Source organism: Fringilla coelebs, assembly GCF_963513975.1.
Source record: "Fringilla coelebs genome assembly, chromosome: 2".
Classification (NCBI taxonomy): Eukaryota; Metazoa; Chordata; class Aves; order Passeriformes; family Fringillidae; genus Fringilla; species Fringilla coelebs.
Window position 1 is genome coordinate 4,023,768 of NC_140029.1, and position 16,375 is coordinate 4,040,142.

Consider the following 16,375-nt stretch of genomic DNA (forward strand, 5'->3'; position numbering starts at 1 on the left):
AAGATAAAAAGACGAATAGATAAGAAAATAAGAATAAAAAAGAGAAAATAAAAGAATAAAATTAAAAAAAATAAGAATAAAATTAACAATATATCCCATGAGAGTTGTTTGCCAAGGACCCACCATCCTCAAGAGTTGTGGTGATGATTTCCTGAGAAGAAGGTCCGATCCCAGCCCGGTTACAGGCCTGCACCACCATGCCATACTGGGTGAATTTTTTCAGGTTATTCAGGGTATAAACCTCACTGTCCCCCGTGGTGTCAATGCTGATGATGTTGAACTGGAAATTTCCCCCCGCGCTGTACTCCCGATATCCTATCTGGTACCCACGGATGATTCCATTCTGCAAGTGCTTCTTTGGAGCCTGAACAGAAAATGGAAAGTTACACATGAAGGGCACATATCCAAAGTCAAGTTGTTTTCCCTAAAAGTATTAAAAAGTAAAAAAAAAGTTTAACTTTTTTTTTTTTTCTCCTACTGAATGCAGGTCTATTTCTAGGCAACAATTCAGAAATACTTCCTGCAAGTGAAACAGCAACTTTTTTCAATCATATAAATTTCAGGTGTGTCTTTTTCAAATCTGTGCTGAAAGACCTTTAAAGGGTTCATGCACAGAAAAATCCAATATGAAGACACTTTTGAGTTTGAATTTGTGATGTTTTGTTCTCTTTTCAGGTGAATCAATCCAACCTGATTTGATAAGGGTGTATTCTCATTCCAGGCCACCATTCACTACTAATTATTTTTGCCAGGAGCCCCCACCATTCATTGAACCTTTAGGAAGGAATTTATTGATCTGTGCAAGGCAGTCACAGGATTTTATTCAGTCCCATGCATTAGGAAAATTTTATGCTGTGCTTTGAAATATTCTTCTGTTCATTCAGTGTGTAGTGTGGAAAGATGATTAGATAATGAGTGCTGAAGGCAACAATGATTTGGAAAGCAGAGATTTGCATACTGAATAGCTGCAATGTATCTGGCATTCAGGGATATGGACAGCACAAAATGGTTGGCCATAATTATGTGCCACGTTTCTCAGTGCAAGATTCCCTGCTCCTGACTAGTGGAAATCATTTGTGTGCTCTGCAATATAAAATGTGGTCTAGTGCAAAGCAGAGATTTTTCAGCTCAGGGAAAAAGCCTGTCATTGACAGCAATACCCACAAAAATGATATGTAAATAGTATTGGACTAATTTCCATACATGATAATGTTCCTGCCTGACTTTTTATCTATACAAGGCATAATTAGTATATATATTTTAGTACCTATATTTTTATATGCCTCTTAAGGCACAGTTTGTAATCCAGAAGCAAAAATCTCTTTGCAATCCTCCACACCTCTTTCAAACCCCCAACAGATGCCCTCAAGCTCATCTGTCCCACTGCCCCACAGAAAAGGTCTTCGTGATGCAGTTTATCAGCAATGGGTGGGACTAGCAGAGGCAGCAACTTCTGTTGCCTCTATATCCCATTAAATCTCCTGATGAACAGATTCTCAAGGAAAACACTCATTTCTGCCACAGCACCTGCCTGTTTTGGGGAGTTTATAGTGCACTGGAGATGATAAAACCAGGGTGAGATTTGCCTTTCATCCACTACCATCAAAACCATTGCTCTGCAAAAGCCAGTCCCTTCTTAAATTTAGAAGGTGTGCCCTCGATTGATTGAACAACCTCTTCAGATGTTTCTTTTTCTCCCTCTTGCATGAGAAACAGACACAGAACTTGAAGTGATGATACAATTTCAATTCCCACTGTATCACTCTGACCAGATGTAGCTGATCAAATTAGCAGATTCAAATCTTGAGAAACCTGCAGGTCACACAACAGGGATAAGGATTGTGTTTTGGGAATCTAAGAGTATAATTGTGTCCTGTTTGAATATTTCTCTGGGTTTTTTGGTCAAAAACTCCCCAACTACTTTAGAAACGTACCTGACATTTTATTATCAGAGCCCTTTATAAGTGTGTTACCTATTCTGGACAATTCAATGGCTTTGTGATCTTTGAATGTTTGCAGAAGGAGGAACACTTAAGCTGGGGATGGAAACTAAGGTCAGATTTTTGTTGTTTGAGTTCAGATAAATTCATAGAATCACAGAATAGTTTGGGTTAGAAGGGACCTCAAAGCCCACCCAGTGTCACCCCTGCAATGGCAGGGACACCTCCCACTGTCCCAGGCTGCTCCAGCCCCAGTGTCCAGCCTGGCCTTGGGCACTGCCAGGGATCCAGGGATGGAATTCCATCCCAGCCCTGCCCACCCTGCCAGGGAACAATTCCTCATTGCCAAGATCCCCCCCAGCCCTGCCCTCTGGCACTGGCAGCCATTCCCTGTGTGCTGTCCCTGCATCCCCTGGAAATTGTCTCTCTCCAGGTTTCCTGGGGCTCCTGCAGGCCCTGCAAGGCCACCCTGAGTTCAGCCCAAAGCTTCTCCTGTGCAGGTGAGCAATGCCAGCTGTGCCAGCCTTTCCTGCCAGCAGAGCTGCTCTAGCCCTCTGCTCATCCTGATTGACAACAAATTGACTTCCACACAAACAGGTTGAACAAAGCAGCCACAGCAGCCCCTTCACTGTTCTACAATTATACTTTCTCACTTTGCATTGGAATAAAAAAACAAACTTGGAAATTTTCATGAACTTCTTCGTAATTGTTTTAAGTCATGGGATTTTTTCTTTAAATAAAATGTTAAAATTTTACTTCTTTTTTCCCCCCCCCCACTTGGAAACATTATACAATATAAAATCAACTCCAAGCCACTTCAAGACAAAACAATGAAATGTTCTGCTTCACAAAAACTCCAATATTCCTTGTTCTTATGACCTGAAAACTTTATTTTGAGTTGACTTTTTGCACACATGACTAATTTGATAAATATTCCTTCTTGTGTATAGACGCATTTTTGGTAGAAAATTGAGTGAAACAACTTAGTGTTCCCAGGGAAAAACATTGTGAACCTTGTCAGCAGCCATAAAACATTATGAAAAAGTAAGTTTCAGTCCATACACTTTCTGCTTTTCTCACAGAATTTAATATTTTAAAACAGGGTATCAATGACTTTCATAAAGCATGACATTCTATAGCATTGTGTGTGTGTAAATAGGAAAAAAGAGGAAAAGCAAAATTCCCCATGTCTAAATTTAATGGGTTCATTTACCTAATGTAAAGTACTAAATGAAAAAAAGGAATATTTTCATGCTCTTTTCTAAATGAGTATTTTTCTTTAACTCCCATTATCTCTGCACCAGTTTAATCAACCAAAAAGTGCTGAGTTTTATTTACCAGCTCAGTCTGAAACCCAAAGTCTCATGTGGACACACAGATATTGGATTAAACAAATCACAGACCAACACAACTTTGCTTAACTGGGATTTTCTAACAGTGGACTAAGACAAAACTTTAAATGAAGATTTACAGTTGCAGCAAGCTGCAGAAATGGGATTTAATACAAGACAAAAGATAATTGATGTGGTATTCCCTGCTCCTTTTGCTGTTATTGACACTGTGTTTTAATAAAGTTTTCCAGCTTTAAATTAAACCATGGTTTTCACCACAATCCTGTTTTTTCAATGTCATCATAGCCTTTCATGGCTAAAGCTCCACATGCCTCCAAAGTCAAAACTAACAAGGTCAAGTTCTTTTCTTGTGTTTTGGCTTCTATGACAACGTAGGATTGATCTCTTCTTTATTCTTAACTACATTTTATTACAAACTCAATGAGTGCCTTCTGCACAGCATTATAGGGACCTACCCAAAAGTTAGGATTCAGCATGGAACCAAACTGGACTATGTCTGTGATACCATCTTAAACTTTCTTTTTGAGTAATGAACCAAAACTGCTCTGACCTGGAGAAAATTGCAATAAGTCAAGGGAAGTAAGTGGCTCACTCCTCGTTTGGGGCATCTTCATAGGGAAGAGAAGATTTTTTAATCAGCTTACAAATTGTCATTCAGGAAATAACTCTACCAATAAAGGCAGGACTACACGAGCTCTGACCCTGCCCAGTGACTGCACCTTAAACTCATTTCAAATTATGAAAATCCATCTCTCCCTTCATCTCATGAGACCAGGCTAATGAAGTATGTATTCAATATATAACTAATTTCTGTGAATATTTGTTATATTAGATACAGAACTTTGCTCGAGAAGAATTCTCAAATCAAATTCCAAACACAAGCTTGAGAACACAACGCCAGCATTTCATTTGATATCCTTCAATATCAGACAACACCCAGAGCCCAGGACACACTCAGTTGTAGTTGAAGTGTCCTTGAAGTACAAATTGAACTATATTTTAGGCAGTTATTGAACTCTCTTAAATGGCATAACTTCACAAACACCAGCTATGAATTCCAGCAACGGGTCAGTGGTACCCATCTTCTCTTGCTGCTTTTAAAAGCATCCCCCAAAGTGAACTTTCTGAAAAGGCAAACAAAGCCCTTCAATCTGCATACCCATAAATCCATAAAAACAAATTCAGGCATAGAAGCTTGAAAATTATAGTTGACTTGATCAGATAGTCACAGTTCTTAAGTGGTTTTAAAAAGAAAAAAAAACTATTAAGAATTTATTTCAGTTGTTCAAAAACTACTTCCTTTGCTCTACTGACTGTGTGTTGGATTTAAGTCCATGTCTTCTCTAAGTTCATTGTTCTGCTTCACTCCAGGTAAATCTGTGACCACACAGCTTCTGGTTTTGGAAAGCATTTGGTGAAAAGCAACACTGCTATAAATTGAAGATGCGGACAAGATCCAAGCATCAGCATTGCAGATTCAGAAGAGGTTCTGAACCTGCCTTTTAACTAAATGGCTTAAACCTACAATATATTCATTACTGTGCAATAAATAACCCATCCCCCATGGTTATTTGGTTAATGAGCAGAATCTCACTGCTCCAGACTTTCTGAATAATCCATGTAATAGGACAAAAGCCACATCTCCCACATTTGCAGGAGTAATTAACATCCATATAGAAATTAATGATTATTATTATTGTTATGCCACTATACCACTTCAGCTCTTAATATTACATATTTCAGAACTGTAAATATATGGAATTATTGACACATACATAAGCAGTATACATCAAAAACCACTTATGGTTTAAGTATCTCTGGTATCATACCAAAGCATCTAAAACTTTCTGTTATTGTCAAAATACTGGGAAAAACCTAGAAAAACTGAGTCTCACATGCCAGATTTTTAAATTATACCAGCTAATGATATTTTTATATTAATTACTCTTCATCAGTTCCCATGGACTATACTAAGACACTCATACTGCTCCGTCTATGCAGCAAAAATCTGTCCCAAAGTCTATTGCAATGGGAAGAAGATCCCATTGGTTCCAATGGTTTCTGAGGAAGTTTTGCCCAGAACCACAGTGAAATTTTTGAGTGCTCATTTCCTAAATATGTGACCTTATCTCTAAAATCAGAAAAAAGAAGGAAATGCAAGCAGCTGCTACTTTTACTCTCCAATGGAAGGCTTTCTTTGCATGATGCTCCCTTTCAGTGGCAAATATTTTAAGATTTGCTGGCAAAGGCATCTGCAATGTCTCTCCTGAATAAAACAACCAAGGCCCAGTTGTTATAATACTCCCCTGAAAGCATCCAAATACTGACAGAGCCTGTCTTGTCTGTGGATGGGGGAGTACGGGGGAGTATTTACCTTCCAGGTGACTCTGATGCTCTGGGAAGATATAGGCTCAAGCTGCACATCCTGAGGTGGACCATCAGGGGCTGGAAAGAGAAGGAAAATACATCAAAGGTGGCCTTCACAGCCCGAGGAATTCAGCATTTCACATAAAATGTCACCACCTTTACACCTCTGTGTCACAGAGGATGAAGTCAGCACCACATGGAAAGCTTTACCAAACAAAAGCAGGGTAAGGAATCTTCTGCATTCAGGTGTCGTCTTTGGCCAACAGCAAAATACACCATGTACCAAAACATACCAAAATGAATAGAATAAAATGAATAATAGTGGTTTTCTTGGCTAGAGATACTCTCACAGTTAGGTTTCTGCATATCTGGAGATAGTCAAGAGGAATTCTCAGCAATCACAACCCTGTGGGTGATGAAAAAGCAGCAGAGTTCATTTAAAGCAGGTGAGCCAGAAGCTCTTAATCCAGACAGAAAAGCAGCAGAATCCTTTTAAAGCAAATGAGCCAGGAGCTCCTAATCCTGCTTTCAACTTGTTGCAAATTTTCCAGTGGGGTCCCCTTTGTTCACTGGAAACTGAGCACATTCAGTCCAATATCAGATATTTTACACAAAATCCTTCACACTTTACACTCTCCCCCTCTCCAGTAAGAGTTCCAGCCTGGAAATCAGACAAAAAAATAACTTCTAGGTGGGAAAACCATCTTTCAACTTCTCCAGGGAAATTTTCATGGACCATCAACATGGTTCTAAAGGTGTGCAGGAGGCTTTAAATGTGAATGAAAAAAGAAGAAACCTCCTTATCAGCTGGGCAGCTACAAAGCAGATCAGGATCAGCTGGGATTGAACTGAGAGATGTGCAGTAAATTGCTTGCTCACTCAGGTAAATCACTGCAAAGGGAAGATCTGAGCAGAGGGATGGAGTCACCTCGAGCTGCTGCAAAGGGTTCCCTTGATGCAGAATACGGCCTCAGTAAAAGGTATTAAATTAAGTTTAATAGCAGGACAAAGGAAGGAAAGCAATGAAAAGGGTGGGATGGGGCTGTTAGAGGTGGAGCAGCAATAAATGACAGCTGTGGTGAAAAGAACCAGAACATTTTGCTTTAACTGATGAAAGCAGAGACACAGAATACAGCCTAAAATATGTTTAAGTTATTAAGTATGCCCTATTCTCTACCATTCCTGACTGTCCTTCATATGGGAAATTTCCAAAGCTTGAAAGAACTTTATTTCTATTCTTCTTGCATTAATACAAAGGAAGGAAAATAGCAAAAAGTCCACTGGCAAAAATGAGATCTCTATGGATTTTTTGAAGTCTGACCTTGATTCTGTCCTCCTGTTGACAAAAATGAATGCCACTCCTCTGGAGTACCTTATAATGTAGTGGAATTTGAGCCAAGCATTTGATCCTAAAAATGGGGTTTAAAATCTGCCCCCAAAAAAACTGACTTTTCCCCAAAAGACCCCAATTTTTTTTTTCACAGACCTGAACAGTTAAGTGCTCCCAGCACACCATAGGGAGATGTTAAATAAGAAGTCATTTGTTTTACATACTTAATGTCATACAGAGTTTGTGGCAAGGACATAAAGAAAACCCAGATATCCCCATTTCCTCTATTGATTTCAGTATTAGGCAATGGCCATAATGCTTCTTTTTTTCTGACAGCATTGGAGCAAGTGTGTACTGGCATCTATTTTCCAAAACATGAGCTAATTGGGGTTGTATAGAAAGAAAGATGTGGTCTGCAAGCTTTGAAATTGTTCCGTCCTTACCTATCCTTTTGCCACACAGACCTTTTACAGGTTTCTTTTTAATAGAGATATTTCTATGTGATACAGAATCTGCCCCCCTTTCCAAGTTGCTTGGTTTTTATCTTGTATTTCTTGGACCTTTATTTTGCTCCCTGCTCATTAGCTTCTCTCTCATCCCTTGCACCCACGCTGTTCTCCACTGCCTGCTGTAAAAGCAGGGAACAGAAGTAAACAGTGATCAAAAAAAAAAATGATGTTCCTACACTTTGTGCATCCCCTGAAATAAAAACCCAGGAGAAAAACATCACAAACTCTGCCTAAGCCTGGCCTCCTCCCTCCCAGTCCTTCCCTAGGTAGATCAGTGACTTTTGAATACAGTTCCACACTGCTGGTCTTTTTCTACCAACTAACAGCTCCTCAAAAGACAGCGACAAAAGGATCATTTATTCTGAAGCCTGGTTACAAAGAGCTGAATAAAATGTGATGTTAAGGTTCCACCCTGCTCATGGGGAAGCTGTTTTTTTATTCCAAGGGCAGCTGCTGATCCTGACAACTTAATTACCAGTCAGGAAAACTTGGCAAGTAAAAACCATTCCAAGCATGGGTGAATAAGAGAGCTGATGCAAGACCCAGCCCTCTATTTTACACAAGGAAGGATGGACATTTTGGGGTTATACATGACTCTGGCTGGAAGGATGGATAGTCTGTTTTCTCTAGTGATTTCACATTTTATTTACACAAAGGAGGAGAAAATTTTGGATCAAAAAATAAGTATTTTTCAAACAAACTGTTCGTTGTTAAATCTGTTTTCCTTCTACTGGGAATAATAAAAGAAATGCAATTTTCATTGTCTCCAGCTTATTCTGCTTCCCACTGTGAGCCTTTGTGTCCTGCTACTACTCAGATAGTCCCTCAGAACCAAAACCATGTTGTCCTGTGGACAAGGACTGTGTTTTCATTGTAGAAAATTCCCAAAAAAATCAAGTGGGAATTACACAGTTCATAGGAGCTGAACTAAAAATCAGTCTCTGAGTGTTCAAATTCAAGACCAATATGAATATTGAAAGAGAAAGGGAATTTTCAGTGTTGGGACACTGTCATCATGTTGTCATCTCTAAATCCCCAAAGAAGGAAGCAGTGCTGACTTAGTATAAGGTAAAGGAAGGCAGAAATTCCATGTACATGAGAGTGGCTCCAGCCACCAAAGAGAAAATGCCCACACAGTACTCCTGGTGCTGATGCAGGAGAATAAAACGTTAAGGGTAAAAATAAAGGTCAGACTTGATGACCTTGGAGGTCTTTTCCAACTTAAATGATTCTGTGACTCTGTGATGCAACAGAACAAAGATCAGGGGGTTGACACTAACAAGGGACAGCCAAGAGACTAAAATAGAGGCCAGAAAAATAAATGGTGGGAGGGCCAAGTGAGGTAATATTCAAATGAAGGTTGGGTTGAGTGAGGGAATATTCAAATGAAGAGTTGACTCATGTGGATCAACATTCTCAAAAGGGAGAAATTTAAATTAGTTACCTATATTAATATCTAAACATGTAAGGAAACCACAATACCCACAGGGGAGACACCGCCACTAAAACCAGGATGTTGCTGATTGAGTTGCCTCCCTGTAGATACAGGTATGTTATTCCCAACAACACAAGCTGAAAATTTGGAGCACGATGTCTTCTTTGGCCACTAGATGCCACTGAACACTTTAATTACAGCTCTGCACAACGAAATTGCAAAACTCATGATGTTCCATGGGAATAACTCAGTATTTTGATACAGCTGCAGCCATATGAACAGAATTTCATGCAATGATTCCTGACATCAAAGAGAGATAATTCCCACAGAATTTAGAGGTTGCAAAGCCAGGTCATACCTGCTTCATCAGTGGTGATGGTGAGCTCGTTGCTGGCCTCGCTCTTGCCGATGCGGTTCTTGGCGTACATGCGGATGTTGTAGGTGGAGGACGGGTGCAGGTCGATGATGGTGGCTTGGTTTAGCTGAGGGGAAACATCTCTGGTTCTCTGGACAGAATCCCAAGAGTCTGTTTGATAAGAAATATCAGTAGAAACAGACAAATAAATGGTGGTGGTAATGTGGGTAATACAAGCATGAAGTTAAACTGTTTCATGCCACTACTGTGTTAAAACAGAAAACACATTTTGCTCCAAGCAAATCCAGTGATCCCTCCCCACCCTTGACATTCCCAACATTGCCAGCAGCATTCCCAACTGCTCCAAGAGTGCTGCATTGAACAATGGGATCTTAGCTCTGGGGTCATCCGCAAATCCACAGAAATAGCTACTCTATGAGGAGGTGCTGAGAGCAGAAGAGATTCCCCAGTTTGTTAAGCGTGATTTCTTACCTTTGGGGTATTGGAACAACTGCACAAAAATGGGAGTTGCTGCCCCAAAAGGATCTTCACTCAGGGAGAAAGTTGGTTGGGTTAAAAAAAAAAAAAGCGGGGGAAGGGAGTTAATAAACAGGGGAGACCTCACTGCTCTCCACAGCTCCGACAGGAGGGTGCAGCCAGGTGGGGACTGGGCTGTTCACCTTGGCAATAAGTGACAGCATTAGAGGACACAGCCTCAGCCTGGGCCAGGGGATGGTCAGCTTGGATATCAGCAGGAATTTCGTAACAGAAAGGGTAGTTAAGCATTGGAAGCAGCTGCCCAAGGTAGTGATAGAGTCCCCATCCCTGGAGGTGTTCAAGAAAGGACTGGATATAGCACTCAGTGCTCTGGGCTGGGTGACAACATGGGCATAGGGCACAGTTTGGACTTGATACGCTGGGAGATCTTTTCTACCCTTACATAATTCTCTGAAAGTTATACCAGAAAAAATGAAAAATTAATCCTGGAGAAACACCCTGCAAAATGGAAATGCCAACACCAAACTCCTGCCGCAGCTGCTCAGCATTGACCCTGGGGGAAGCAGCCTGACTGGAACACAAAGTCAAGATTTCACCCCTATGACACCAAACCTTAGCATCAAGCCCTAAGAAACATTCATCTAACTTGGGGCAAGCTTGAGATCCCCTCCTGAGAGCCTTTGGAGTCGTTTCCATAATCAGTCCAAGTTCTATTCCCATACTGGTTACTTGTGTTCCATATATGGTATTGTCTCTAGAAAGTTCCACCCCAAGACTATATATTGTTACCACTCTCTAGTTTCTGGTCCTTGGAGCTTGTCCCTATGCACTGTTGGGTTCCTGGGCACCGTCTCTATTTTTATTTCTTATAAAAATTAATTTCCTTTTTGGGCACTCCATCGTTCCTGCTCCTTTTTTCCTATTTTGAGCCATGTTCACCCTGAAGTCAGGGGACCCAAAGATTTGTTGCAGCCACCCCGATTGTGACAGAGCCCTGTGGGGCTGCCCAGCAGGACCAGCAGAGCTCCAGAGCTGTGGTGCTGTGTGTTCTGATTTGGGCTCTTTGGCTGCACAGCCCTGTGCAGGTGCTGCCACAGGGATCTGTCTGAGCAGCACAGACCTGCTGCTGCCTCAGCTGGGGCTGCATCAAGGGAACCCCTCCTGCCTGGTATGGGGCTGCTGAGGAACACCCCCAGCCTGGCTCCAGGGAATGAACTCTGAGGGTTTTTTGGAAGTAATTCTTCCCTGTGAGGGATGGGAAGCTGTGGCCACCCCATCCCAGAAAGTGTCCCACACCTCGATGGACACTGGGGCTTGAAGTAACCTGGTATAGTGGAAGGTGTCCCTACCCACATGCCATGATCCAACAAGGGAGAGATGCCTCTGCCCTGATTAAGAGACATTTTAGTGCTAACCAGAATCACTTGAATGTTTTCTACTTTGGTAACCGAGTTTGTCACAGCTTCCTCTGTGGGATACTTTCAAAAAGGAATTTCAAAAAAGACCTGCTTGTTATGGAGATAATGTTAAATTTCCCTTGAGAATGAGGAGATTTTTTTTTTTAATATAGGCTTTATCTTATCAAATAACTTTATTTTTCACTTGGTTGTTTCAAATACAGCCCTGATTAAGAGGCAAATGAAACCATGGGATGCCAACAGATGGATTTTATTCAACAACACAGATTGTATTTCCCAAGAATGTGAGAAAGGAGAGAGGAAGAAAGAGGAAAACCTTGTCAAAGAGAGAGACACAGAGCAGGAGATAATCAGCTGGAACTACGTGAGCTGTAAGGTCCCTGCCAACCCCAAGCGCTGTGCTCTCTACAAGTTGTACGGACTCCAGAAGTGACTCCACAGCTGCTTTCTGCTGAGCAGGGTCCGAGCGGGGCTGTGCTGGCTCCGCTCTGGCGGCTGCACAGCCCTGCTGCCAAGGGCTCTCTCCCAGCACAGCTCCCTCTCGGCCGGGCTCAACGCGCGCCTTCAGTTCGCCTGCAGAGAGCAGCGCCAGCCCTGCCCTGCCCGCCCGGCCGGCAACTCTCCCGCTGGGCTGGGGCTGAGCACTCACTGCTCACTGGGGACTCCGTGCCGCTGCCTGGGAAAGGACATCGGCACCGCTGAGAGACTGGAAATGAAACCTGGGCACTCTGTTCTTGTGCCTTACAGACTTTATTAGGAAATACACAAATTCTTCAGTAATTGGAACACTTCTGTCTTTCTTTGGTTATTTTCTGGGAAATTGTATCATAATTACAACATGTTGTATATTCATGTTTTTATATCATAGAGTGTAATATAAATCTACAATATGTAATTAAAAGAAGTTTCCTTTTATTTATTCATTAAAATTTAGTTTCATTTTTGTATTCTTAAATTCTTCTATTTCTTCTCCTGCTTCTAAATACTCCTCTTCATTGCTATTTTAACTATTCTTCTTATTTGCTTCTTCTATGTGTTTCTAAATTCTATTCTTATTCCTTTTACTCTACTTCTTCCATGTATTTAAAAATTCCTATTCTTACTACTCTTCTTTTTTTTTTTTTTTAATTCTTCTTATATGCATTTATAAATTATTATTGTCTTCTCTAGCTTCTTAGTCTTCACCTTTGTGGTATTCATCTGCTTTGTCATCATTGTCTCTGTCTTCATTGACTTCATCTTCTTTGTCTTGGAGTGGTTTATGCTGAGAGTCTGTGCCAGGAGCTTCAGCTTTGTGCCCAGAAATGGTTGCGTTTTTGAGGAAAGCATCCAAATGTTCGTAATTCTTTGCTTTTTGATTTGAGTCTTAAGTCTGATTGCCTTAATTCTTATTGCTCTAATTTGTATTAGTATTTTTATAACCATATTACTACTATTAAACTTCAAAAATTTTAAAACAAGTGATTGGTGTTTTTCACATGCGCTGTAAACAGGAAGTCAATGCCAGAGAGACAGCAGTGTTTTTTTCCTCATCTCCTTCATCTTCTGTCTTCTTTTTCTTCTTATAAATCTCCTCCCTTGTCCTTGTTTTACTCCTCCAGCTGTGGCCTCAGTCAGGGACAGTGGAACAGCCCCCGCAGTGCCCACAGTGCCCGCCTGAAGCGGGTGGGACGTTCCCTGAGAGGAGCTGGCTGCCTGTGGAGGGCCTGGGCTCCAAGCTGGGCAGCCCAGGGGCCGGGGGTGCTGTGCAGGGCAGGCACCCAGCGCTCCCTTCCTGCCTCTGGCTTCTTGGAAGGAAGAGAAGCCACACATCCCACAGGGGCTTGGCAATTCAGGGGCATGAGGAAGGCACGGAGCGGCACTGGGCTGTGAGACTCTGGTGACTGCTCCTCAACCCAGGCCTCATGAGGGATGGGCACTGCCGCAAAAACGCTCAATTTTTGTTCTCTGTCTTCTTCTGGGGGCAGCTCTAGGATGCTCACCTCATCCCACTCTTCCTCCTCTGGAAAGAAGGAGGGCTTAGTCCACATGCCATGGTCACTCTTGTCTTCAGAGTTATCCTTCATGAGTTCCTCACAGATATCATCTTCTGAACTGGAGTGTCCTGAGGGTGTGCTGTCATTCTCTCTCAACATGTCTTGGCCAATGCAGGCTTCCCTTTGGAGAGGGTCATGGCCAATGGATTCTTCTCCATCAGAATGTTCTGACCAGCTGATGACATCTCCTCCAATCAGCCCTTGCCCAGGGTACTCTTCCCAGTCTGAGAGGATTTGGGAGCTGCTGACTTCTCCCGGGGACAGTTCATGCTCAGGGAAGTATTCTTCACAGTGTTCATGGTGACTTGTGTCTTCTCCCTGGGACACATCTTCTCCTGTGTGCTCTTCCCAGTCAGAGAGCTCTTCCTGAAATACCTCCTGCTCGGGCCACTTTTCCCCCTGAGACACTTCTTGGGAGTCGTTGATCTCTCCATGGGACACCTCTGCTTCTTCCTTATTTTCCCACTGGGAAACCTCTGGCTTGATGTCACCTTCCCACTCTTTGTCCTCCCCAGCCAAGGTGCCCTCCTTGCTCTCTTGCACTGCCCACACTGATGCTGATGCTGCCCCCTCCTGCTGCTGCTCGCTGGGGGCCTGGGCTCTCTGCTGGGCAGGCCAGGGGCTGGGGGGGCTGTGTGGGGCAGACATTGGCACTTGGCTGCGCAGCCCCTGTGCCAGGTGCTCAACAGAAGCCTCACAAGGGGCAAGCTCTGGGATCCCTTCTCCCAAAGAAATCCTCACTGTGTGTCGTGTGACAGACACCTGAGACCATTTCATTTCCTCATCAGAGTTATCCATCCTCTCCTCCACTGCCCGCACTGACCCCTCTGCTGCCTCCTCCTGCTGCTCCCTGGGGTTCGGGGAGCCCAGCTGGCCAGGCGAGGGGCTGGGGGGGCTGTGCAGGGCAGGCACTGAGCTCTCTTCCCTTTTGGCCGTGACTACTGATGCTACTTTTACAGCCAACCACTGCTGAAGGGCATAGGCTTCCTTCTGCTGCTGCTTCAGTGCCTGGATCTCCTGCAACACCTGGCTCAGGACCTCCCTGTTGATGTTGTGGTCCATGGGACTCTGTGGGGCAGGAGAGGTGCTCTGTGGGGCAGGCACTGAACTCTCTTCCCTTTTAGCTGTGGCTACGGAGTTTTTAACAGCCAACTCCTGTTGAACGTCAGCCATCTGCTGCTTCAGTGCCTGGATCTCCTGCAGCACCTGGCTCAGGATCTTCCTATTGATGTTCTGCTCCGTGGGACTCTGTGGGGCAGGAGAGGCACAGGGCAGGGCAGGCGCTGCCTCTGCTGCCACCATTGTGCCCACGGGGCTGGGAGAGCTGGGCTGTGTTTCATCTATACCCATCTGTTGTTGGAGGGCATACTCTCCGTCCAGCTTCTGCCTCAGTATCCACAACACTATCAATCCCTGGATCAGGATCTCCTCAGTGATGGTCTCATCTTGGCGCAGTGAAGACTTGTTGCTGCTGGTCGGGGTGTCGGAGGGAACACTGGGTGGGGTTTGTGTCCCTGGTGATGACAGCTCCTCCCTGAAGAGAGAAGGAGCTGCTGCCTTTACCTCCTCTGGAGTGAGAGGCTTGGGCAGATCTTCCTTCTCTTCAGCTCTCTGTGGAACAGCAGCGGCTGTATCTGTCTCTGTGGGACTCTGTGGGTCAAGAGAGGCACTGGGCAGGGCAGGCGCTGCCTCTGCTGCCACCACTGTGCCCACAGGGCTGGGAGAGCTGGGCTGTGTTTCTGCTACAGCCATCAGTTGCTGGAGGGAAAACTCTTCTTTCAGCTTCTCCATCAGTATGAAGAACACTATCAATCCCTGCATCAGGATCTCCTCAGTGATGTTCTGATCCTGGCATAGTGAAGACTTGTTGCTGCTAAGGGTGTCGGAGGGAACACTGGGTGGGGTCTCTGTCCCAGATGTTGGCAGTTCCTCATTGAAGAGAGAAGGAGCTGCTGCCTTTACCTCCTCTGGAGTGAGAGGCTTGGGCATTTCTTCCTTCTCTTCAGCTCTCTGTGGGACAGCAGCTGTTGTCTCGGTCTCTGTGGGACTCTGTGGGGCAGGAGAGGCACTGGGTGGGGTCTCTGTCCCAGATGTTGGCAGTTCCTCATTGAAGAGAGAAGGAGCTGCTGCCTTTACCTCCTCTGGAGTGAGAGGCTTGGGCATTTCTTCCTTCTCTTCAGCTCTCTGTGGGACAGCAGCTGTTGTCTCGGTCTCTGTGGGACTCTGTGGGGCAGGAGAGGCACTGGGCAGGGCAGGCACTGCCTCTGCTGCTACCGGTGTCCCCACAGGGCTGGGAGAGCTGGGCTGTGTTTCTGCTGCACCCATCTGTTGTTGGAGGGCAAACTCTTGCTCCAGCTTTTCCATCATTTTGTAGATGTCCTCCAGTCCCTGCATCAGCATCTCCTCAGTGATGTTCTCATCCTGGCATAGAGAAGCCTGGCTACTGCACCGAGTGTCAGAGGGGACACTGGATGAGCTCTGTGTCCCTGGTGATAGAAGTTCCTCCCTGAAAAGGGGAGCTGCTGCCTTTATGTCTTTCAAAACGAGAGTCTTAGGCAGATATTCCTTCTTAAGAGGTCTGGCCAGGGCAGCAGCTGTTGGCTTGGCCTCTGTGGGCCTCTGTGGGGAATGAGAGACTCTGGGCAGGGCAGGTGCTCCCTTAGGGCTGGGAGAGCTGGGTCCTGTATAGCGAAAAGGCTGGGGCTCCTCTTCACACAATGGTCGCAAGGCTCTGTCCCACATCTTGGAGCTGATGTCCTTTCTCCATTGGCACAGCTCCTGGCTGCTCACACGATCCTCCTGTTGGGACAGCTTTTGGTCACTGGCACAGCTCTTGGGCTCTGGCATCTAGTCCTTGTGACAGCTCCTTGTCACTGCTCTCTCGGGACAATTTTGATTCTCTGCTGTCTTTCCACTGGGACATGTGGGAGCACACATCTTGTTCCCATGGTGAGACTTCTTCATACCTGTCACCTTCCCTCTGGGAAAGCTCTGGGACCTTCCCTCTGGAAAAGCTCTAGCACACTGTCCCTTCGAGAGAGGTGGGAGTGCACATCACACAGTGAGAGGTCTTGGTACCTCTCACCTTCCCTCTGATCTGGCTTTTGCATTTTGTCCCATTGGGAATCCTCTGAG

The 16,375-nt window shown here is 44.3% G+C and overlaps 1 protein-coding gene across 1 annotated transcript in view; it reads right to left on the reverse strand.

The window, feature by feature from the left end:
• DSCAM (DS cell adhesion molecule) overlaps nucleotides 1–16,375 on the reverse strand; it is a gene marked incomplete at both ends in the record, with an annotated part of 453,784 nt that overhangs the window by 89,035 nt on the left and 348,374 nt on the right. The window contains 3 exons of the mRNA XM_084226422.1: nucleotides 124–364; nucleotides 5,667–5,737; nucleotides 9,292–9,459. Coding sequence (XP_084082548.1) covers nucleotides 124–364; nucleotides 5,667–5,737; nucleotides 9,292–9,459 — 480 coding nt within the window. The remainder of the gene's footprint in view (nucleotides 1–123; nucleotides 365–5,666; nucleotides 5,738–9,291; nucleotides 9,460–16,375) is intronic.